At 44.8% G+C, this 25,355-nt stretch overlaps 1 protein-coding gene across 12 annotated transcripts in view; it reads left to right on the top strand.

The window, feature by feature from the left end:
• The window catches only part of TBC1D30 (TBC1 domain family member 30), a 148,251-nt gene that overhangs the window by 112,214 nt on the left and 10,682 nt on the right, over nt 1–25,355 (top strand). For 11 of the 12 annotated variants that reach the window (XM_066258370.1, XM_066258359.1, XM_066258364.1 and 8 more), the window contains one exon: nt 24,278–24,390. In XM_066258370.1, the coding sequence (XP_066114467.1) occupies nt 24,278–24,390 (113 nt within the window). The remainder of the gene's footprint in view (nt 1–24,277; nt 24,391–25,355) is intronic. The other variant, XM_066258362.1, reaches the window with a different exon arrangement.

Genomic DNA, 25,355 nt, shown 5'->3' with positions numbered 1-25,355 from the left:
TCGGGTTTTCGATGTATAGGATCATATCATCTGCAAAAAGTGATACCTTTACTTCTTCTTTTCCGATATGGATGCCTTTTATTTCTTTCTCTTGTCTGATTGCTCTGGCCAGAACTTCTAGCACCACATTAAATAAGAGTGGAGAGAGTGGACAACCCTGTCTTGTTCCTGATTTAAGGTGGAAAGTCCTCAGTTTTATGCCATTTAATATGATGTTGGCTGATGTTTTATCATATATGGCCTTTATCATGTTGAGATATTTTCCTTCTATAGCCATTGTGTTGAGTGTCTTAAACATGAAGTTGTATTGTATTTTATCAAATGCCTTTTCTGCATCTATTGATAAGATCATGTGGTTTTTGTTCTTTGTTTTGTTGATATGGTGTATTATGTTAACCGTTTTACATATATTGAACCATCCTTGAGACTCTGGGATGAATCCCACTTGATCATGATGTATTATTTTTTTTAATATGTTGTATTCGATTTGCCAGTATTTTGTTTAGTATTTTAGCATCTGTATTCATTAGAGATATTGGTCTGTAGTTTTCTTTTTTTGTGCCATCCATGCCAGGTTTCGGTATGAGGGTTATGTTGGCCTCATAAAATGTGTTTGGAGGCCCTGGCCGGTTGGCTCAGCGGTAGAGCGTCGGCCTGGCGTGCGGGGGACCTGAGTTCGATTCCCGGCCAGGGCACATAGGAGAAGTGCCCATTTGCTTTTCCACCCCGCCCCCTCCTTCCTCTCTGTCTCTTTCTTACCCTCCTGCAGCCAAGGCTCCATTGGAGCAAAGATGGCCCCGGGCGCTGGGGATGGCTCCTTGGCCTCTGCCCCAGGTGCTAGAGTGGCTCTGGTCATGGCAGAGCGATGCCACGGAGGGGCAGAGCATCGCCCCCTGGTGGGCAGAGCTTCACCCCTGGTGGGCGTGCTGGGTGAATCCCGGTCAGGCGCATGCAGGAGTCTGTCTGACTGTCTCTCCCCGTTTCCAGCTTCAGAAAAGAAAAAAAAAGAAAAAAAAATGTGTTTGGAAGTATTGCTTCTTCAATTTTTTGGAAGACTTTGAGTAGAAGAGGAACCAAGTCTTCTTTGAATGTTTGATAGAATTCACTAGTATAACCGTCTGGTCTGGACTTTTATTTTGGGGGAGGTTTTTAATAGTTTTTTCTATTTCCTTCCTGCTAATTGGTCTGTTTAGGCTTTCTGCTTCTTCATGACTCAGTCTAGGAAGGTTGTATTGTTCTAGGAATTTATCCATTTCTTCTAGATTGTTGAATTTGGTGGCATTTAGTTTTTCATAGTATTCTACAATAATTCTTTTATATCTATGATGTCTGTGGTGATTTCTCCTCTTTCATTAAGGATTTTATTTATGAGTCCTTTCTCTTTTTTCCTTGGTGAGTCTTGCCAAGGGTTTGTCAATTTTGTTGATCTTTTCGAAGAACCAGCTCCTTGTTTTATTAATTTTTTCTATAGTTTTTCTGTTCTCTATTTCATTTATTTCTGCTCTGATTTTTATTATTTTCTTTCTTCGGCTGGTTTTGGGTTGTCTTTGTTCTTCTTTTTCTAGTTCCCTTAAGGTGTGAAGTTAAGTGGTTCACTTGGGCTCTCTCTTGTTTGTTCATATAGGCCTGAAGTGATCTGAACTTTCCTCTTATTACTGCTTTTGCTGCATCCCAGAGATTCTGATATGTCGTATTGTCATTTTCATTAGTCTGTATATATCTTTTGATCTCTGCGCTTATTTCTTCTTTGACCCATTCATTTTTTGAAAGTATGTTGTTTAGTTTCCACATTTTTGTGGTATTTCCCCCTCTATTTTGCAGTTGAATTCTAGTTTCAAGGCTTTATGATCAGAAAATATGCTTGGTACAATTTCAATTTTTCTGAATTTTCTGATGTTATCTTTGTGGCCCAACATATGGTCAATTCTTGAGAATGTTCCAGGTACACTAGAGAAAAATGTATACTCTGTCGCTTTGGGATGAAGTGTCCTGTAGATGTCTATCATATCCAGGTGCTCTAGTGTTTCATTTAAGGCCAATATATCTTTATTGATTCTCTGTTTGGATGACCGATCTAGAGCCGTCAGTGGTGTCTTGAGGTCTCCAAGTATGATTGTATTTTTGTCAGTTTTTGTTTTTAGGTCAATAAGTAGCTGTCTTATATATTTTGGTGCTCCTTGGTTTGGTGCATATATATTAAGGATTGTAATGTCTTCTTGATTCAGTGTCCCCTTAATCATTATGAAATGACCATTTTTGTCTCTGAGTACTTTTTCTGTCTTGTAGTCAGCATTATTAGATACGTATTGCTACACCTGCTCTTTTTTGGATGTTATTTGCTTGGAGTATTGTTTTCCAGCCTTTCACTTTGAATTTGTTTTTATCCTTGTTGCTTAGATGTGTTTCTTGTAGGCAGCATATAGTAGGATTTTCTTTTTTAATCCATTCTGCTACTCTGTGTCTTTTTATTGGTAAGTTTAATCCATTTACATTTAGTGTAATTATTGACACTTGTGGGTTCCCTATTGCCATTTTATAAATTGCTTTCTGTTAGTTTTGTATCTTGTTTGATTCTTCTCTTTTGTTTTTCTATCCTTTGTTTTTGTTTGTTTGTATTCCATACTTCTTTCTTCCGTTGCTACCTTTTTATAGTCATGTGCTTCTGTGGTGGTTTTTTCAAGTATGGCTACCATTAAGTATTGAAAAGGTACCTACCATATTCATTGTAGTACCCTATCTTATGAGTGTTTCTGTGCTTCATCGTCCTTTGGTACTGTTAATCTCCACCCTTTCCCCCCCCTCTTTTTTTTCTTTTGTTGTCACAGTTTAAGTTTGGTTTTATTGTGTTCTTGGTGGAGCTCTTACTTGTGGTTTTGTTTTGTTTTGTTCTTTGAATCTGGTTGGATAACCCCCTTTAGTATTTCCTGGAGTGGGGGCTTTCTGATGATAAATTTCCTCATCTTTTCTGCATTTGTGAATGTTTTTATTTCTCCTTTATACTTGAAGGATAGCTTTGATAGGTATAGTATTCTTGGCTGAACGTTCCTCTCTTTCAGGGATTTAAATATTTGGATCCACTCTCTTCTAGCTTGTAGAGTTTCTGCTGAGAAATCTGATGATAATCTAATGGGCCTTCCTTTATATGTTGTATTCTTCTTTTCCCTGGCTGCCTTGAGAATTTTTTCTTTGTCGTTGGTTTGTGCCATCTTCATTATGATGTGCCTTGGAGTAGGTTTGTTGGAGTTAAGATAACTCAAAGTTCTGTTTTCTTCTTGAATTTGAAGCTTTAGTTCTTTCCACCTGCTTGGGAAGTTCTCATCTATTATTTGTTTGAGTATATTCTCCATTCCATTTCTCTCTCTTCTCCCTCTGATATACCTATTATTCTTATGTTATTCTTTTTTTTTTCTAATAGTTTATTCTTTTTTTATATACATTTTTAAATTTATTTATTCATTTTAGAGAGGAGAGAAGGGGGGAGAGAGAGAGAGAGAAAGAGAAGAGGGAGGAGCAGGAAGCATCAACTCCCATATGTGCCTTGACCAGGCAAGCCAGGGTTTTGAACCGGCAACCTCAGTGTTTCCAGGTTGATGCTTTATCCATTGCGCCACCACAGGTCAGGCATGTTATTCTTTTTGATGGAGTCAGACAATTCCTGTAGGGCTTTCTTGTTTTTTTTTATTTTTGAGTCTCTTTCTTCTTCTCTCTGTTGTGCCTCTAGTTGCTTGTCTTCTATTTCACTAATCCTACCTTCTATCTGGCCTGTTCTATTAGCTAAGCTTGTTACCTTGTTTTTCAGCTCATGAATTGAGTTTTTCATATCTGTTTGATTTGTTTTTAGTGTTTCAATTTCCTTACTAATATATTCTTTGTGTTCATTGAATTGTTTTCTGAGCTTCCTAAATTGCCTTTTTGTGTTTTCTTGTATATCTATGAGTATTTTTAGGATTTCTATTTTAAATTCTTTGTCATTTAGCTCCAGGGTTACCAATATATTAAATTTTTTCTCCATAGATTTTTCCACATCTATCTGTATTACTTCTCTATCTTTTGTATCCATGATATTCGATTTCCTTTTTTTAATGGCATCTGAGGGTGGTCTTGTTGATAGTACTAAGAGAATTAATAAAGAATAAAAAGTAAAAAAAAAAGTTAAAGAAAAAAAAAGGAAAAATAATTTGGGGAAAAAAAACCCCAATGATAATTTATTATCCCCCCCCCCCTTTTCTTTCTTCTCTTCCCCTCCTCTCCCCTCCTCCTTAGGAAAATATCGTAATGACCTGTGAATTATATTATGCTAAATGGAACAAAATTGCCTATAACAGAGGGCCTGAGTTGGGGGGAAGTGTTCAAGGGGCAAAAAAGGAAGTAGGGACCTACAAAATGCAAAAAAGGAAAAAATCTTGATCAAGTATTAAATGATTTGCTTGTAAGTGATGCTTGACTAAGAGATATAATGAGAGGGATAAGAGGGAAACTGAAAAAAGGAGAAAAAGAACTATTGTATTAAGTGGAGCAAAGACTAAATAGAATGAAGATCCTGGGTTGGGAGGAATGCTAATGAGTTAAAAAGCGAAGTAAAAAGCACCCAAAATTCCACAGAAAAAAACCAATTTGAGTCCCAAATTAAATAATTTGTTCATGATTAAGGATTGAATGAGAGGAAAAGTAAAAGGAGAAAAGACGAAAGTAATAGAAAGGGAGAAATAAGAAAAAGGGGGAAAAGAAAGGAAGAAAAAAAACAAAAAGAGAGAGAGAGAGTTAAGGGTTTTGGAGTGTAACCCTCATGGAGAGTAAGGAAGAAGAAAAGAAATAAAATGTAACACTTATGGGTAGGGTAGTTCAAGAAAAGGGAAGAATAAGATGGGAAGAGAATAAAAGGACCAAGGTGGAGGAAATAGAAATAATAATAATAAAGGCCAGACGATGAAAGAAACAAAGAAATATAGTGGGACAAGTTATAAAGTCTGTGGATTTTTCTTGATTTTTGAGAGGTTAAGTTCTTCCTTTTTCTTTCCTCTCCCTCTTCCTGGTCGGTGACTCTATACCCCAGGCTCTGCCCCTGTGTCACGCTTAGGTCGTTGGTAGTTAAGGCTTGTTAGTGTTTGTAGGCTCCGACAATGAGAGAGTCTGTTTTCCCGGAGCCTCTTTCCTAGTCTCCCCTTCCTGAATTAGCAGTCTGGTGATCCAGCTATGAGGCTGCCGCTGCCTCTGCCTGGGGAGTAAGAGGCTCAAAGAGCTGGGAAATCCCCACTCTAACCCCACTCAATGCAGGGCTCTGGGTGAGGTTCTGGCATTCAGAGCCGCCAGCATAATCAGGCGGGGCTGGGAGCCAATTGCTCTCAAGGTGACTTTCAATGAGCCTCCCGGCCTTTTCAGCACGCCTAGCACTCTGTGGGACCACTCTCCCCAGGCTTTCTGCACTTTGTAGCCTGTTTTGGCTGGGAAGAAGATGCCCTAGTCTCTGCCTGCATTACAGGTCTTAACATCTGCCAAGTCCCTCTCTTTAGCGTATATCCCTGAGTATGAAAGCTCTGTCAATCAGAAGTTGCCCCCACCGCTTTAGCAAGAGGCACTCAAGAATATCATGCCTCTTGTCTTGGATTGCTGAACTGAGAGAGATCTTGTCAATTAGAGCTGCTTAGGTCAGTTGTGAGGTGAGCAGACTGTGGGTTAAGCTAGTTTCAGTGATTGGATCCACAGATGTGCTCCAGGACGGACTGCAAGCTGCTGGTATTCCCCTCCCCCGACGCTTGAGTGTTAGCTTGAATGGCTGGGTGAGATGCCCCACCCTTGGAGAGAAGCTCGGGCGTAGGGAAGTTCCCTTTGGCACTTGCTGATTGCTGCTGGCGGTTGGGGTGCTCTGGGCTCCTGGGCGAATGGGGTGCTCTGGGTGTGCGGGGGAGTGGGGTGATTTGGGCGTGCCTGCGGCTGGGGATGCTGGCAGCGCCGGGGGCGGGGTTTCTTACAGCCGGCGGGCAGCTGCTCAGGGCGCACGGGCTGTTGCTCCTGGAGTGCGGGTGGGCAGTTGCTCACCACAGGCACACTCCCTCCTTGGCTTGAATGAACGTCCTTGCCGCAGTTAGCTTCCTCCACACCCTCAGCTCCCTCCCGACTCTCAGTTCCAAGTGAAAGCAGCCCTTTCACCTTCAGTGTGTGTGGAACTCCTGGATGCTCCAAGGATAGATTTTTCTGCCTGTAGTTGATGAATTTGTTGAAATTTTGGGGAGATCTGTCGGACGCGCTGCTCAGGGCGCCATTTCCATGACGTCACTTCATCATAACTTTTTTTTTAATTAGCAATGGCTATTTTAAAAAGTTGATAATGTTATAAAAAGATATTGGGGGAATGCTGATGACATAATGTACATGGATTTTAGTACAACTTTGTCAGAATTCTCATAAATTCTTTCAGGGCAATATAAAGAAAAGTTAGTTAGATGTAATTATCAGAAGGGTTCATAGATGCTTGGAAAAACTGAAGCCAAAGTGATCATCAATAATGTACTTTTTCCTCCTGATCAGGTGGTGGCGCAGTGGATAGAGCGTCAGACTGGGATGTGGAAGACCCAGGTTTGAGACCCCGAGGTCGCTAGCTTGAGTGTGGGCTCATCTGGCTTGAGCAGAAAAGCTCACCAGGTTGTACCCAAGGTCGCTGGCTCAAGGAAGGGGTTACTTCGTCTGCTGAAGGCCCGCGGTCAAGTCAAATATTAGAAAGCAATCAATGAACAACTAAGGTTTCGCAACGAAAAACTGATGATTGATGCTTCTCATCTCTCTCTGTTCCTGTCTGTCCCTGTCTATCCTTCTCTCTGACTCTCTCAGTTGTTGTAAAAAAAAAAAAAAAATCCAGAGCCCCTTTAAGAAAATAATGTACTGTTTTCTGGGGCAGTTCTCATGTGCCACTAGGTGGGATCTACCCTCGGACTGTTGACTATTTTTCATCAGTGATGGGGTGAAAATTACAAGGATGTGGATTGCTTGTTCAATAGAGAGATAATGTTTAATTAACTAGTGCTGTCAAAAATTGAAACTGTCTGCCCTAAAAAGCAGTATGTGCTGGAAATGTTTAAGCAGCGCCTTTATAGCCATCTGTTGGAGATGCTTTAGAGGGGACTCTTGCTTGGGAGGGAGATTGAACTAAATTATGTTTAAATTCTTTCCTAACCCCACGATTCTATTAGTGTATCATATTTTGGCTCTAAGATGATGAGTAAAATTTCTTTCTTGGAATTGGTTGTAAATCCCTGACTTAAAGAGTTGGAAACCTGGAGCTACTCAGGCCCCCTGAGAACTGGGGTGCTGTGCCAGGGAGACTTATGTTCATGGGAGAAACATGCCTGCACACATGTGAGACCTTCAAAGAAGTGAATATAAGCAAGAAAATACTTCCACTTTCCTTCAGGCACACTGATTTTGTCTTTGAAGGACTAACTATAAGTAGATGATAGAGAAAGGAAGACCAAAAATAGACAAAGAATGCTCAATGGAGCTAATTTCCTTTTGGCCAGATATCTTAAGCTGAGTGGTCTTTGAAGAAGCTTGCTAAGAACCCAGGCTATCTACCCTGAGGCAGGATAAGACAAACCCATCCTTCATGAGGCCGGACAAGGGAATTATCTGATAACTTTTTATAAAATCCACAGAAATAAATTTTTTTTATTTTATAGTGAATCTTCAGCTGGTCACCCCACTAATTGTCTTCTGAGAGATACCTGACTTCATTTGGAAGGAATTTTGGGATTTCTAGCATTAATGATTTCATCTTTTAAGCTTGAATCCAAATGGCATGGGCTTTTTTTTTTTTTTTTTTTTTTTTTTTTTTTTACAGAGAAGAGAGAGAGTCAGAGAGAGGGATAGACAGGGACAGACAGAAACGGAGAGAGATGAGTGTTGAATCCACCATGCGTGTGAATAAATGTTGGAGACTTTCAAGGGTTAGATCTTACTTTATTGGCCAAGTTTAACCTGCGCAGGGGCGAACTCTCTAGGTGTTCAGAGACACTGTACCCACACAGGGTTACAACCGAGAGTCGAGCCTGGCGCTTACAACTAGGTCCTTATATATCCTAAGTGAGTAAGCATTATACAGAAGCAAATGTGGCAATTAGCTATTTGCTAGGGGGGTCGCGCGCAGCATAGCAACAGGGGAAGGGTTTAGCTTATTGGCGAATTTCAAACATAAACTTCTGATAAGGGTCTCTAACCAATAGAATGCAGGATGTTTGCTCAGCTTTGTGCTGATCTCTTTGTTCTCAGCCTCACAGGGACCCTATCTCTTTGTTCTCAGCCTCACAGGGACCCTATCAGCACTTCCCTATTCCTGCTCCTTCAAGAGTTAGACTCTGGCAGCCACAGCACACCTCTTCAAACCTAACATTCCCCATCTCTTTTGGGCATAAATCAAACCCTTGATTATTCATCAGTGGGAAGAATGGTATAAGGTTGGGACTCACCATTAACTTTACTACTTCTATTCTTTCTTTAACGAAGGCAAGGAGCTTGTTAAGGATTATTGGTCCAAAGGCAAGAGCCAATAAGAATAATAGGAGGGGTTCGGCAACTGTGGATATGAGGGTAGTTAACCAAGGAGAGGTCTTGAACATGGAGGCATACCATCTAGGGCTTTCTTCTTCTAGGTCCCTGTTCCTTAATCTGTTTGTAAGTGTTTTGATATTCTCTCTAGTTACTCCAGAGTGGTTAGCATAAAAACAACATTCTTCTCTTAATGCAGCACACACTCCTCCCTGCTTAAGGAGGAGGAGGCCTAGCCCTCTCCTATTCTGAAGGGCTACCTCAGCGAGGGAGTCTATTTGCTTCTCGACGTATATTACCTGTTCCTAGAGAAGCGCAATATCTTTGGAGAAGGTCCTGGATAACTGTCTGAGGGTGAGTTCTCCCTGAATGAGGGATGCTGTCCCTACTGAGGCTGACCCTACAATTGCTATGGTAGCTATGATAGGGATAAGGAGAGGAGCTCGTTTCGTCCACCTAGGGGGAGCAACGAGGAATTCGGGGTCTCCCCATACAGATATACCTGTGGAATAATATAAGCACTTACACAAAGCTCAGGATGAGTGGGGACTATACACTTGAAGATACCTTGAGTGCACACAAACCATAGTTCTTCAGGAGTCTTTGTTATTTTTGGGCCCTGTAAGGTGGCAGGTAGGGTTTCTTGGTTAAGACAATAGTCACTATAATTGGAGTTGCCTAAGGTGAAATTTGCCAGGAGGTAGCAGGTTCCTTTCCCATGGAACTCTGCTAAAGTGAGAGATCCTTCAGAGAAACAATCCTTTATCTGATCCTGGTTCCGGTCCCTCATAAGGGTTACTGTAGTGGGAGCCAGTTCCCCTTCTCTCGAGGTGTTGGCCCCCAGCCCTACATAGAAAGGGGGTCTGGGACTAAGGCATAGCCAACAAGACTCTGTAATTCCAGGCTGTGTACTGTTAAAGAAGGGAAATACCTTATCTAGTAAATCTAGGGCATACATCTCTTGGTGGTGTGGTCTTTCTAGTAACGGGCTGGGAGTGTAAAAAGGCAATTTATGGTCCTGCTCTTCTGGCTTGACTGGGGAAGAGTCTGCAGTAGGAGTCGTGGTAGCTCCGTTCTGGTCTGGGCCTGTCTTATTGTCTGGGAGCTTTGGTGCTGCCAGAGTGTGTGCTGCTGGGAGGCTGACAGGGGGTCTAGGTGGCCTGAGTGGCAGCCCGTTTCCTACTCCTTGAAGGAGAGGTCTGTTCTTTGTAGGAAGTTTTCTAATGGTGAAAAAGGTACCAGGATCATGTCCAGTTACATATAATCATAGGCCCCAGGTTTTTCCTGAATTCCAACTTGGGTCTTTAGGCTTCTTAATAGTAATGATAGTAGAGTTACAATTATCTTTAGCACAGTCATCATCTCAACCATCATTGGGCCTTCTTCCCCCTAATCTAGTTCCTAATCAAAAGAGACTTATATCTGGGTCTGGTTTAGGTGGACTCCATTGAAATTCACTGACAAGTGTCTCACAACCCCACTTTTTACAAAAATAATCTGAGTGAGACCCGCAAATACGGCGCTGTCCGGAAGGGGGTTCAGGGCAGGCATAGTGTGGAGTATACCATAAAGCCCTATTTTTAACATGAGGTGCACACTTACTACCTGCAGTGTATGAGCTAGGCCAGTCATCTAAGAGCGGGCTCCTGGCTGAATCAGAATGTCTCCAAGCTGCTGCTGAATCACAGAATTTTTCTTCAAAAAACTTTGATAAGTCAGCTTGGAGGGTTATGGGGTTCCTATTATCCCAGGTGTTATTCTGTGCTATAACTGTGCCATCTGCTGTCCTGATTAAAACCCATTCCTCCAACTCCAGTCCCTTGCTGGGTAGACAATAAAAAGTTATCAGTCCTAAGTGGAGGAGGAGGTGAGCTTTAGAGGCTCTCCAGGGGTCCGCTTGACTTGCCATCTTCGAGATCCTTCGTTGGGTGGTTGGGCCAGCTTCACGTGAGAGAGGTGGATCCAGTAGGACTTCTCAGCTACCTTAACAGCTGTAGGGGTGCTCAGGAGTACCTGGAATGGTCTATTCTACCGCAGCTCAAGGTTGCCCCGTCTGTGGTTGAGAATCCATACCCACTGTCCAGGCTCTGGAGACTCCGGCAGTCTGGGGTTGTATTTTCCTTCCGAGCTGGCCGATCTCTGGAGGGTTCGCACTTCACTCCTGATGTGCTGCAGAGCCTGCAAGGACTTGAGGAAGTTATGGTTAGAAACTTCTAATTCCTCTCTGGTTAATCGAGGCACAAGGGGTATGGGCTGTCCAAACAGGATTTCATAAGGGGCCCACTTCTTAAGATAAGGGGTACATCTAGTTCTAAAGAGGGCAAAAGGGAGTAGCTCAACCCAGTTTTCACTAGTCTCCTCCTTCAGTTTAATTATAGTCTCTTTTAGAGTCCAGTTCATTCTTTCTACCTGTCTTGAACTTTGGGGCCTATAAATGCAATGCAATTTCCAATTGATACCTAGCTTAGTAGCTAGTTCTTGAGATATCCTAGAGATGAATGCAGGTCCATTGTCTGATCCTAGGGCTAGGGGAATGCCATATCTAGGTATGATCTCCCTTAATAAGACTTTGCAAACTGTGGAAGCAGCCTCTCCTCGCGTGGGGTATGCTTCCACCCATCCTGAGAAGGTGTCTACTAATACTAATAGATACTTATAACCCAACTTCCCAGGGGTCATCTCTGTGAAATCTACTTCCCATAACTCTCCAGGAGCTTTCCCCCTATACCTCACAAAGGGAGGCAACCTTTTGTTCTGGGCATTTACCTTGCCGGGCACAGATGCTGCATCTAGAGACAATGGAGTGGACAATATCCCTGATGTTGGGCCTGGAATAATATTTCTTGACAAGTTGTTCTAGCATATTCTGCCCCAGGTGAGTGCTAGTATGAATATCTCTCACTATTTCCCTTACTATTCCCTGGGGTAAATAGAGCCGGGAGTCAGGAAGTTCTATCCATCCATCCCTGCTGATTTTTCTTCCCCTTCAACTGCATCCCTTCCTGCTCTTCTTCTGAGGAATATCTAGGATCTGGAGGTAGCGTTGGCTTAGGCAGCAATGGCAGAAGGCTTTCCTGTGGCCTAGTGGCTGCTTCTCTTGCAGCTGAGTCTGCTAGGTTGTTACCTTTTATAATAGGAGAATCCCCTTTTTGGTGTCCTTTGCAGTGGATAATGGCAACTTTGGTAGGTAGTCAAATGGCGTCGAGGAGGGCAAGAATTTCACTGCCGTTCTTAATGTCCTTCCCCCTGCCGTCAGGAGGCCTCTCTCCTTATATATGATTCTGTGAACATGGGCGGTGGCAAATGCATAACAGCTGTCAGTATAGATGTTGGCAACTTTTTCCTTCGCTATCTGTAAGGCCCTGGGTAGTCCTATTAGCTCTACCCTCTGTGCAGATGTCTCTGCGGGCAAGGCTTTCTGCCATAGGACCTCATCTCCCGTAGTCACGGCTGCCCCTGCATACCATTGTCCATCCTTGACAAAACTACTCCCATCAGTAAAGAGGGTCAGGTCTGCCTTTTCGTAAGCCTGATCCCTAAGTCCGGGTGGGAGCCAATCACCGTGTCAAGGATTTGCTTGCAACTGTGATCCACTGTGGACTCCGGTATTGGCAACAGGGTTGCTGGATTCAGGGCGGTTGTTTTGAGGAACTGAACAGACGGAGGGTTCAACAACTGAGCCTGATATTGTGTCAGCCTTGCATTGGATAGCCACCTGTCAGGAGGTGCTCGTAGCACTTGCTCTACGTAATGTTCCCAATTACTTGGATGTCCTGTCCCAAAGTTAACTTACTAGCCTCCTTGACTAGTATTGAGGTGGCAGCAAGTGCCCTCAGACATGCTGGCCATCCCGAGGGTACAGGATCAAGTTTCTTGGACAGATAGGCGACGGGCCTCTTCCATGGCCCGAGCTCCTGACTCAGTACTCCTAGAGCTACTCCTCTCTTTTCTGCTATAAATAGCTGAAAGGGTTTGCCCATATCCGGCAGGGCCAAAGCTGGGGCAGTCACTAGAGCCTCCTTAAGCGCTTGGAATGCTTGCTTTTCCTTATCTGTCTACATGAATTGTTCTTCCTTTCCCCTGGTTAGTTCGTGTAGGGGTCTAGCTAGTTCTGCAAAGCCCAATATCCACAGTCGGCAGTATCCCACTGCACCCAGGAATTCTCGTACCTGCCTCTTGCTGGTAGGCTCGGGGATCTGCAAGACCGTCTGGATTCGCTGGCTGGACAATGTCCTTTGCCCTCCCTGCAAGTTATACCCCAAATAACTTAACAGTTTGCGTCACAATCTGGGCCTTCTTGGCGGAGACTCGATACCCCATTCGTCCAAGATCTTGTAGCAGGTCCGAGGTAGCTTCCTCACACTCTCCTTCGTCCTTGGCAGCTATGAGGATGTCATCCACATACTGGAGCAGTACGATCGACGGATGAGAGGAGCGGAAAGCCTGCAGATCTTTTCTGAGGGCCTCATTAAAAATGGTGGGGGAATTCTTAAACCCTTGTGGTAGTTTGTCCAAGTGAACTGCCCCACCAGTCCATGTTCTGGGTCATTCCATTCAAAGGCAAAGATCTCTTGGCTCTGAGGCGCCAGGGGAATACAAAAGAAGGCATCCTTCAAATCCAGGACCTAATAATAGGTATGGGTTGGCGGCAGTGAGCTCAGTAAGGTATACGGGTTGGGCACCGTGGGATGGATAGTCTCTACCAGTGCATTTACCTCCCGCAGGTCCTGCACCGGGTCCCCGGCTTTTGGATGGGGAGTAACGGGGTGTTCCAGGCTGATTGGCATTCTCGGAGTATGCCTGCTTTCAGTAGGTGCTGCAAGTGCCATGCAATGCCCTGTCTGGCTTGGGCCGGGACCGGGTATTGTCTGACCCTAACAGGGGTGGCAGTGCTCAACAAGTATACGAGGACAGGCGGTTGGTGGGTTGACAAACCTGGTGGGTTGGTTTCTGCCCAAACTTCAGGTACCCTGGCACGCAGAGCATCTGGAACTCCTGCTCCTTCCTCCTTGCCTCCTTGGGTAGTGGCAAGTAGTATTCCTCAGACAGTGGGACAGTTATCTCCAAGCTGACCTCCGCCTCCTTGTCCCTCGTAGGGCTCTCCTCCCATCGGAAGGTAATGGTGGCCTGGAGTTTCTTCAATAAGTTCCTTCCAAGTAGTGGGTAAGGGCAGTCTGGAATGACTAGGAAGGAGTGGGTAATGGTGCCTCTGCCCAAGTTAGTAATTCTTGCGGTAGCCCATGGATAGGCTTCTGCTTTGCCCGTTGCCCCTACTATTTTGGTAGTTGCCTTCTGAATTTGCCCTTGTGGTTGCTTTAGGACCGAGTAGGTGGCTCCCGTGTTGACTAGAAAGTCTTTTGGCTTTCCTTTGACTGTCATGGTGACCATGGGCTCCTGGGAACCGACGGGAGTGGAGCCCTGACCCTGTCAATCTAAGGTTTGGAGCAAGACCTCTGGGCCCTGTTTTGGCCTTTGGCTGTCGGCCTTCAACCTTGGACACTCTCTTTTCCAGTGCCCTTTCTCCTTACAATAGGCACATTGATCTTTGGCTATTCACCATCCCTGGCCCTTTTGCTGTCCCCCTTTCCCCTTGGGAGGAAGTTTCTGGGCAGCAATCAGGATTTTGGCAACTTCTTTCGCCCTGCCAACCTCCGGATCATCCCTATTGATGTACACCTTCTGGGCTATCTCTAATAGCTTGCTTCTATTTTCTCCTTCAAATCCTTCTATCTTCTGAAGCTTTTTCCTAATATCTGGAGTGGCTTGAGTTACAAAGGCTATATTTACTAGTCTCCTGTTCTCTTCTGCCTCAGGATCTAGAGGAGTATATACTCTATAAGCCTCCATGAGTCTTTCTAGGAAGGCTGCTGGGGATTCCTCTCTTCCCTGGATGACTTCACTAACCTTACTGAAGTTGGTAGGTTTCCTCACAGCTGCCTTGAGCCCGGTCAGCAGAGCCCGGCGATACTGGAGGAGCGCGTCCCTTCCCCCGTTAGGATTAGTCCCTTCCCCCAGGCTGGGGACTGAGAAGGGAGTATGTCTTCTATTTCCCTTCTCCCGGCCGTAGTCTCTCCCTCCTCCCCCAGGACCACCTTTGCAGCCTCCCGCATTATCCTGTCTCTCTCTTCAGAAGTGAAGAGAGTTTGCAGAATCTGTTGACAGTCATCCCAGGTGGGCTGATGAGTTCTGAATATGGTTTCGAGGAGGGAGATCAGCCCTTGGGGCTTCTCAGAGAACGGGGGAATTCTGATGTTTCCAATTATATAAGTCACTGGTGGAGAAGGGCACATAAACAAGGCGGAGAGGTGCCCGTGGAGGCGCATCTGGTGCCGGCAGCGCCTCTCAGAGAGGCAAAATGGCAGCGCCTCCCACTGGAGGCAAGATGGTGCCTCCCGCTGGAAGCAAGATGGCACCTCCCACCAAAAGCAAAATGACGGCGGGTAAAATGGCAGCATCTCCTGCCGAAGGCAAGGCGGTGCCTCCCACTGAAGGCAAGATGGCGCCTCCCGCCGAAGGCAAAATGGCGGCATCTCCTGCTGAAGGCAAGATGGCATCTCCCGACGAAGGCAAGGCGGCGCCTCCCACCAAAGGCAAGACTCCCTCCCCATAGAATACTCCTCCCCAGGTGTGGGATGGGCTCGGGATCCCGCCTGCATCCTGACTCGAGGAATCTGGTTCCTCTCAATGAGGGTAAGGTTGAGGCACATTCACTGGGTCTAGGTGGTCCTCCGGTGGTTCGGGCAAGACTGGGTAAAGCCTAGGCTGGCTACGAGGCTGTTTCGGGGCATAGGCTTCCCCCTTTTCCTTTTCTTTGACCTTCTTCTCCCCTGCAGTGAGGCAAACTGCCCGTCTGCCTCGCTGTTTTCCCTTCAAAAACTTCCTAATGTATCCGGGCCGTTCGGTAGCTATATCTACCCAGATGTCTATGTGCAGATATTGGTCCAGGTGGGGAACCCTATAGACCAGGGGTCCCCAAACTTTTTACACATGGGGCCAGTTCACTGTCACTCAGACCATTGGAGGGCCGGACTGTAAAAAAAAAAAACTATGAACGAATCCCTATGCACACTGCACATATCTTATTTTAAAGTAAAAAAACAAAACGGGAACAAATATAACATTTAAAATAAAGAACAAGTAAATTTAAATCAACAAACTGACCAGTATTTCAATGGGGACTATGCTCCTCTCACTGACCACCAATGAAAGAGGTGCCCCTTCTGGAAGTGCGGTGGGGGCCGGATAAATGGCCTCAGGGGGCCGCAGTTTGGGGACCCCTGCTATAGACGGTGGCTCGGACAGCAAATAAAGTCAGAAGGTCAAGGGTACCCTCTGTGATCCATCCTACATTAAAGGTGGGCCACTCTAGCTGACTTAAGGTTTGGAGAAATTTGGGGTCAGACAGCGGGCCCCGTATTCCCGGGCCCGCCTCTGAAAATCAGAAAAGTTCTTCAACAGGCAATCAAGTGGAGAACTGGGTATAGATTCCTGCTGGCCCACCCTAAGAAAATCAGGGAAGAATAAAAAGGAGAAAAAACAAACAATACAGACTAGCAAGAAGCAGACAAGACAATCTAGCTTTTATACATATGAGAATGACATGTAAAAAAAAAAAAAAAAAAACTAACGCAGCACAGCGCAAGCCAATAAAAAACCCTAACGTGACCAGTCACTTCTAATGTTAGCGAAACCAAATTTCAGAGAGTGGCGTCCCACCTCTGAAAGTCCTGGGTAGGTTACCGGTAGCATCCCACCTACTACCTCAGGGTTATTTGCTACAAAGCTCAAATACCGAACCAACCGTGGATCCTCAGTAAATACTTACTCAGCCCGAGCCACCTATCTGGTCTCTGAACCGGGAAAGTTCTTCCCGGCCAACGCACCAAATGTCGCATCCACCACGCGTGTGAATAAATATTGGAGACTTTCAAGGGTTAGACCTTACTTTATTGGCCAAGTTTAACCTGCGCAGGGGTGAACTCTCTAGGTGTTCGGAGACACCGTACGCACAGGGGGCTACAACCGAGAGTCGTGCCTGGCGCTTACAACTAGGTCCTTTTATATCCTAAGTGAGTAAGCATTATACAGAAGCAAATGTGGCAATTAGCTATTTGCTAGGGGGGTCGCGCGCAGCATAGCAACAGGGGAAGGGTTTAGCTTATTGGCGAATTTCAAACATAAACTTCTGATAAGGGTCTCTAACCAATAGAATGCAGGATGTTTGCTCAGCTTTGTGCTGATCTCTTTGTTCTCAGCCTCACAGGGACCCTATCAGCACTTCCTATTCCTGCTCCTTCAAGAGTTAGACTCTGGCAGCCACAGCACACCTCCTTGAACCTAACAATGAGAAGCATCAATCATTAGTTTTTCATTGCGACACTTTAGTTGTTCATTGATTGCTTTCTCCTATGTGCCGTGACCACGGGCCTTCAGCAGACTGAGTAACTCCTTGCTTGAGCCAGCGACCCTGGGCTCAAGCTGGTGAGCTTTTGCTCAAACCAGATGAGCCTGCGCTCAAGCTGGCGACCTCGGGGTCTCAAACCTGGGTCTCCCGCATCCCAGTCCGACGCTCCATCCACTGCACCACCACCTGGTCAGGCTGGCATGGGCTTCTTAAATATCTGAACTGAGTTCCCCCATTGTTAAGGAAAAAAGGTCCTGTGAGTGTGGGGCAGTGTCGGGAGCCGTCCCACAACTGCTGGCTGACAAGGTCACAGCAGAAGAAGATCAAAAACTGCTGATTGACAAAGTCACAGCAGAGAAGACCAATGGCTGCGGGGTGACAAAGTCACTGCAGTGAAGACCAATGGCTGCGGGGTGACAAAGTCACCACAAAGGATAGGCACAACGATACTCCCCCCTTTTGACTTTTTGAGTTAATCTGGCCTTATACCCCCCCTTTTCTGGGTGTGTGCTATTATTTGTGGCACAGGGATAATAGTACCGTGCTTTCCCTGTAGATTCGTAGTGATTTCTTTGGAAATGAGACAGAGGGTGTGAGTTCCACAGAAAAGCCTGCAAGCCCCTTGAACTGGGCTCATAGACATAAGAGGCTGGCTATGATATCCCTCTTAAAGGGTTAAGTTTGTAGGAGAATTCCTTCTTAATCATGTTAAAAAGAATAAATTGTGATTTAGAAGGCAGTGGCTGTGCACAAAGCACCCTTTGGCCTTCACTTAACATTTTTTCCTCCCTAGCCTTTTCATGTGATAAGTAGAGAAACATTCATTCCTTTCTTCTTTGATCTGCAAATAGTGGTATATTCTGAGAAGAATAGAGTCAGAACTTAACTAGTGTTTAAATATAATAAATAATATTTGACTAGACAATAGTATCTTAGATAAGGTATAGTAGGATGGCCCATTGTGTGGCCTAGGATGAGAGCGTAGTCAGCAAGATAAGAATGTTTTACTAAGAGAATTGTCTTTTGACTAAAGGCAATTGCTAGGCTTTCTCAATGAGATGTTCTCATGAGATTTAAAAATGTAGGGAAATCCATGGAATGTCTTGTGTTGCTGCTGGGCTATCTTGCAAGTACACTCTGCATATCTTTGGGTGAAAGCTATTCTTGATGTTATGTTAATTTCTATAAAGGCAAGCCTTTTAGAATCTTGTGAGAAAAAGTAGGACACTGCATAAACCCAAGGCCATTTACCTGAGCAAGCGGTGGTCCATTGTTGTCGTCTGCTAATCTCTCTCTCTGCCCCTTAACTCACTTTATAGTTAACTTTTAGAACTAATACTCTAAAAGCTTTTACTGATGTTGTTATGCTATTCAAGTTATTTTGTATTTTGAATGATTTGCTACCTGACTTGTGACTCATAGATGTAAATTAACTGTTATCCGGAAACATGAAAACATAGTGAAACAAAAGTAATAATTAACATCATGTGATTGTAACTTGGTGTGCGTGTATAAAAAGGGAGCTATACTAGCGTTTGGTAGAGATGCCTGGCAGTAAATGCTAACCGGAGAATAAAGAGAAGGAAAAGAATTCGGCTCTCTCACTCCATTTTCGCCGACGCCGTCTCCTCCTGTGGGACCCCTGGATCCTCCCCGGGGCTGGACCCCGGCAGGGCAGGCTTACTCTTGGCTCAGAGGTGGGTCCACATTTGGAGTGTGGTGGTCAGAGGCTGATGCTGCTCTACTGAGGCACAAGCGAAGCTGCTATGCTCTGGACCTACATTTGGGGTGACAAGGAGAGAGTTTCCCATCCCCTTTTCCCTGAAAAGGGTATATGGAGTTAAGGCAGATCATAAAGTCAAGGAGGAAAGAATTCTGTATTGGCAGATGATGAGCTTTTTGTGTTATAAAGTACCGTACCCCAGATTCTGAAAGGCACTGTACCTCACTCCATCGGGTTTATGTAGAGACACCCAGTCCAGATGAATTTTGAAGAGTTTTATTGAAGGAGGAGATTTTTTAAATATGCCAGCTGCATATGGCTGACACAGGGCATAGCAGAGCCAAATTGTGCGCGCCAAGTACATTTCAGAGGCTGGTTATATACCCTTTGACAACATACAGGTTGGGTGTGCATGACAGCATGACACAATCATTAACAAGATTTATGTTGCATTACCAAGATTAACATTTGTGTAGGGGATTTACAAAGAACATTAAAACTTTCAAGGTAATACAATCAAAGACATTCACAAATCCTTTCAGTATCTATCTCTCCTCCTATACCTACAGGTATACATTAATCTCAGGATTCCAGGAAGGAAGGGAGAGCTAAGATCAGTGTAGAGTGGTATGTAAAGTTTGTCTCTATTGTAAGCAAAAGGGAGTTCCTCAGATAACCTTAATCCTTTCAGAGAACTTAAAACCAAATGACCTTAGTCTCCTTGTAAGTCAGGAGACTTCTATATTCTTTTTCCTCCATTTTCCAAAGAAAGGACAGGAAAGCCTGACCTTTTCCTCCTAGAATATTGTTGAGCAGATAAAATATATTATGCTCACTTTGTTAAAGATGGCTTCTTGCTTGGGATGGGCGTGATTATATTAATGTGTGTTGAGGGTGGGGTTGTGGGCAGGCAAGATCCTTGTAGCCTGGGGCTTGGTTTTGGGACTAAGCCTTTCCCACCCTTTTTAATGTAGGGTGGTGCACTCTCATGAGGAATCCCATTATGCCTCAGATAAGTGACTTTGTATCAAATACTTCCTTGTTTGTATATTGGATTAAAGGTTTTGATTTCTATACTGTGAAGTGGGGCAGACCAGGAGCTTGCTCTCTCTCAGTTCCTGAGATTAGCATTAGAAGAGAGAGCAGAGAAAGGAGAGTAGAAAAAGGCCACATGGAGGAGGCCAGGAGAAGCAGCCAGGATGGTGGAGTGCTGGGTGAGAAGCCAGTTAGTGCAGAGTTTGTGCAGAGAGAAGGAGATGGGGAACAGAGGTGAATAAGGCTAGTGAGCTAGAAACCTTTGATTCTAGGAAACTCGGATAAGTCAGTGGTTTTGGGAGCCCTGAATGGAAAGGGAAGTGTCTTCCCACTGTGTGTATTGCTTGCCCACCGAGTGCAAGCTAGGATTAAAGCTAATGGCCCACTAGTTCTTGTCTCCATTGTTTCATTACCATCTGTTCAAATCTAATGCAAACCTGCATGGGCCAGGTGGCTGTGATGGTGGCTGTGGCTACTGGCTTTACAAATATCAGTATTAATTTTGCAGCTTTTTGGTACCTTACAACATTTGGAGATGAGCAGCTGTTACCAACCTTTCTGGGACCAAAGAGAGTTCACTCTAACCATGTTATTAATGAAATTATATAAAGTATTTCAAGCATACAGAAATATATTTTAAAAAATTTAACAAAACTCACATACCCACTACCCAGCTTAAATAAAACATGAACATCACATTTGAACACTCCTTTATGCTTCTCTCTGATCTCACCACTCTTCCCCCTCCCACTCCCCTTCCACCTTCCCCCTTCACCTCCCCCTCCCCCTTCCTGTCCCCCTTCCTTTTCTCCTCCCTTTTCCCTTCCTCCTCCCCCCTCTCCATTCCCCTCTCCTTTCCAAGGTAATCACAGCCTAAGCTTTTCACATTCTTCATTTTTCAGGTGGGGAAAACAAGGCCCAGAGAGACTGGGAACCGGCCAGTGTCAAGACTAGTGGGAACCACAAAATACCTTCTGCTTCTTTCCCTGGGCCTGGCAGTGGTTGGCAAACCTTGGCTCGCGAGCCACATGCGGCTCTTTGGCCCCTTGAGTGTGGCTCTTCCACGAAATAACACGTGCGGGGTGTGCAGGGTACACACCAGGGTGTCGGTTGGTCAGGTGACTGGAGATGGGCCTCAGGACATGGGGGGAGGTGGGCGTGGGATTCATGCACGAGTTGAGTGAGCATGTGGCTCGTGAGCTGCAGTTTGCGGACCACTGCTAGGAAAGGGAGGGCTCTGGAAGGGGTTAACTGTGCAGCTGCGTGACTTTGTGGCTCAGAGCCACCACTGTGACAATCCACTGAGATTTTGATCCTAAACAGCCTGTTCTTCTATCTCCAAACAGAATAAAAGGTATCCACTTAGAGATTACAGTACCATCTCAAGATTCTAAACAAGTGTTGGCTAAGATTCCTTCCCTCTGATTCTCCATTGCTTATCATGCAAAGCTACACTGCTCACAGGAACCAAAAAAGTCATCTCTAAGCTGTTCTGTATGCTTTGTATTTGATTATACCCAGAAGGCCAAGATACAGTATAAATTCACTAACAGTGAACTGTTCCCCCAGATATTAGATGTCTCCTCTAGGCCTTCAGAAAAACTCTCCTGAAACCAAAAATACCACTTTAAAATATTTCCTTAATGTAATGCTTGTGGTTGAGACCATGCAGGTTCTCAGTGAATTCAGGCAGATGATAAAGGAACTGTGAAGCCAGAAAGTGTCAAGCGGTACCTGTTTATTAATGGAGGCTCACAGACTGGTAAGCAAATAAACAAAGGAAAACTTGCTTTTCACAGTGCAGAGGATCAGGAAAACCACACCTTGCAGTGGTGGGAGAGCGATCTGGGAGAATCTTCCCTGAGGGAAAGCACCCATAGCTTTTCATAGAGACACAAATGTGTCTTTCTGCCAGGTGCTCTTGCACTAATTGTGCCAAGTGCTTGCAGCTGGGAAAGCAGCAAGCAAGCCTAACACAGCTGATTTCCCCCACACCTAGGAAAGTTTCGGGATATTTGAAAAGCTTTCTGGAAGAAATGAAAGTTAGGGTGTGTAAAGCCAGTAGCCACAGCCACCATCACAGCTGCCTGGCCTGTGCAGGCTCTCATTTGATTCGGACAGACGGTAATGAAACAACGGAACCAAGAACTGGTGGGCCATTAGCTTTAATCCTAGCTTGCACCAGGCGGTCAAGAAATACGCACAGTGGGAAAACACTTCCCTTTCCATTCAGGGCTCCCAAAGCCACTAATTCATCCAAGTTTCCTAGAATCAAAGTTTTCTAGCTCACCAGCCTTATTCACCTCTGTTCCCCATCTCCTCTCTGCACAAACTGGCTTCTCCTTCAGCACTCTGCCATCTTGGCTGCTTCTCCTCTCCTCCATGTGGCCTTTCTCTGCTCTCCTCCAGCATGGGCTCTTCTGACCCATTTTATAGTGTAGAAATCAAAACCTTTCATCTAATATACAAACAAGGAAGTCTCTGATACAAAGTCACTTATCTGAGGCATGATGGGATTCCTCATGAGAGTGCACCACCCCACATCATGCAACAGTCAAGGGTGTGGGGAAAAGCTCAGTTTTGAAAAGATCTTAGTATTAAAAGTGCGGGAAAGGCTTAGTTTGAAAACTAAGCCTTAGGCTATAAGGACCCTGCCTGCTTACAGCCTGTCCCCCACACCCAATGCAAACTGTAAGCAAGCAAACACATATATCATATTTACAAACTTATTTGACCAACAGAATGATTAATATTCATTGTCTGGTGAATAAGAACCTTAAGGATTGCCTGACCTGTGGTGGCACAGTAGATGAAGCTTTCAACCTGGAATACTGAGGTTGCTGGTTCAAAACCCTGTGCTTGCCCGGTCAAGGCACATACAGCAATCAAGAAATAACTAAAGTGAACCAATTATGAGTTGATACTTCTCATGGTGCTCCCCACCCCACCATAAAATCAATAAATCAAATCTTTTTTTTCTTCTATTCCAAGTGAGAGGAGGGGAGATAGACTCCCGCATGTACCCCAACGGGGATCCACCTGGCAACCTCCTCTGGGGCCGATGCTCTCTGCCCATGTAGAACTGTGCTCACAACCGAGCTACTTCTAGCTCCTGAGGCAGAGGCTCCATCCTCAGCACCTAGGGCCAATATGCTTGAACTAATCATGTCATGGCTGTGGCAGAGGAAGAGAGAGAGAGAGAAAGAGAGAGAGAGAGAGAGAAAAGGGGGGGTGGAGAAGCAGATGATCACCTCTCCTGTGTGCCCTGACTGTAATTGAACCTGAGACTTTCACATGCCACTGAGCCAACTGGCCAGGGATAAAATCTTTAAAAAAAAAAAAAAGAAAGGAACTTAAGGGTTAATAAATAATATAATTTATTATTTTATAATAAAATAAAGGCTTTAAAGTTTTTGATTTAAATTTAAGAGAATGATTTTTAAAAGTGTACTTTCCAAGGAAGATTAGAATATAAATAGAAATAATATAACTAAAAATTTGGAGCAATTAAATGTTAATAAAATTAAAAGCAAGTAAGATTGTTTTTCTCCTGCTGGTCGAATCACATCATTTTGGAATTCTGGAGGAAGCACAGATGTTTTTCACATTTTTATTTATAGATTTTTTTTAGCAGTCGGTGCTTTTACATCATCACTTTAAAAACAAATAACAGCTGGCCCTGGCCGGTTGGCTCAGCGGTAGAGCGTCGGCCTGGCGTACGGGGGACCCGGGTTCGATTTCCGGCCCGGGCACATAGGAGAAGCGCCCATTTGCTTCTCCACCCCCCACTCCTTCCTCTCTGTCTCTCTCTTCCCCTCCCGCAGCCAAGGCTCCATTGGAGCAGAGATGGCCCGGGTGCTAGGGATGGCTCCTTGGCCTCTGCCCCAGGCGCTAGAGTGGCTCTGGTCGCAAAAGAGCGACCCCCTGGAGGGGCAGAGCATCGCCCCCTGGTGGGCAGACCGCCGCCCCTGGTGGGTATGCCGGGTGGATCCCGGTCGGGCGCATGCAGGAGTCTGTCTGACTGTCTCTCCCCATTTCCAGCTTCAGAAAAATACAAAAAAACCCCAAACAAACAAAAAAAAAACAAATAACAGCTAACAATTTTCACCTAGAACTACTTCATAGATATTTGAAAAGGTGATGTTTTTGGAGAAAGCGTGCAGTTGATTGATCGTAAGATCATTCACTAGACTTTATCCAGCAGGCTGACATTAAATGTCTATAAAAATCATTAAAGCTTTGAAAAACAAGCACCACATTTAAGGAGCATTGATGGGTCTTTATTAAAGAAGTAAAGGAGCTGTGAATGCCTGAATTAAATCATCCCTGAAATGAGCCCACCCCTGCTCACCAGTTGGAAACACTCCGTCGCAGCCTGGTTGATTTGAGAACTCTGTTGTGTTTATCAATATTCTTTTGTCTTTCTCTAAAATGGATATTGAAGTAGTAAGATCTTTCTGCTCTCTGTGTAAGAAGCAATGTTTACCTTTTCACACTCAAATTGTAATGTCTTTCTGGGATTGATAAGAGTTAGGTCAGTCCTCCATTTCAGGCTTGGCATGTCTGCTTTTGTTTTTCAGACTGTTTATTCTATGGGTCCATTCCCTTTCCCACAGATGGCTGAGTTGAGGGAAAAATACACATACAACATCACACCGTTCCCAGTGACGGTTAAACCCACCTCTGTTTCTGGGTAAGTGTTTTTTTTTCCTTCTTGTTTTCTTGATAGAAGACTACCTTAATTTGTTATTGTAACTTAGTAGTTGTTAAACCCTAGAAATATATTCAAAGTAGTTTGTTACTTAAAATGGAATGTGTGGTTTTTTTTTGTTTTTTTTTTTGTATTTTTCTGTAGCTGGAAACGGGGAGGCAATCAGACAGACTCCTGCATGCGCCCGACCGGGATCCACCCGGCATGCCCACCAGGGGGCGATGCTCTGCCCATCCGGGGCGTCGCTCTTTCGCGACCAGAGCTACTCTAGTGCCTGGGGCAGAGGCCAAGGAGCCATCCCCAGCGTCCGGGCCATCTTTTGCTCCAATGGAGCCTTGGCTGCGGGAGGGGAAGAGAGAGACAGAGAGGAAGGAGAGGGGGAGGGGTGGAGAAGCAGACGGGCGCCTCTCCTGTGTACCCTGGCTGGGAATCAAACCCGGGACTTCCACACACCAGGCCGACGCTCTACCACTGAGCAAACCGGCCAGGGCCAAAATTGAATGTTTTTAAGGTTTTATTCATTTTAGAGAGGCAGGAGGGAGAGAGAGGGGGAGATGGGAGGAGCAGGAAGCATTAACTCCCATATGTGCATTGACCCAGGAAAGCCTGGGCTTTCAAACTGGCAACCTTGGTGTTCCAGGTTGGTGCTTTATCCACTGTACCACCACAGGTCAGGCTTTAAAGTTTTTGATTTAAATTTAAGAGAGTGATCTTTAAAAGTGTACTTTCCAAGGAAGATTAGAATATAAATTGAAAGGATATTTAGCAATCCCACAACTTATTTAAAAATATCAAAAATTAAAAACCTCAGTAATCAAATAGTGTAGAACTAGTGCCTGAAGAGACAGATGAGCTGATTTAAAATACAGTGTGTCCGTAAAGTCATGGTGCACTTTTGTCCGGTCACAGGAAAGCAACAAAGATGATAGAAATGTGAAATCTGCACC

The sequence above is a fragment of the Saccopteryx bilineata genome, chromosome 2 (assembly GCF_036850765.1).
Source record: "Saccopteryx bilineata isolate mSacBil1 chromosome 2, mSacBil1_pri_phased_curated, whole genome shotgun sequence".
Taxonomy (NCBI): Eukaryota; Metazoa; Chordata; class Mammalia; order Chiroptera; family Emballonuridae; genus Saccopteryx; species Saccopteryx bilineata.
This window is presented reverse-complemented; position numbering and strand designations above follow the sequence as displayed.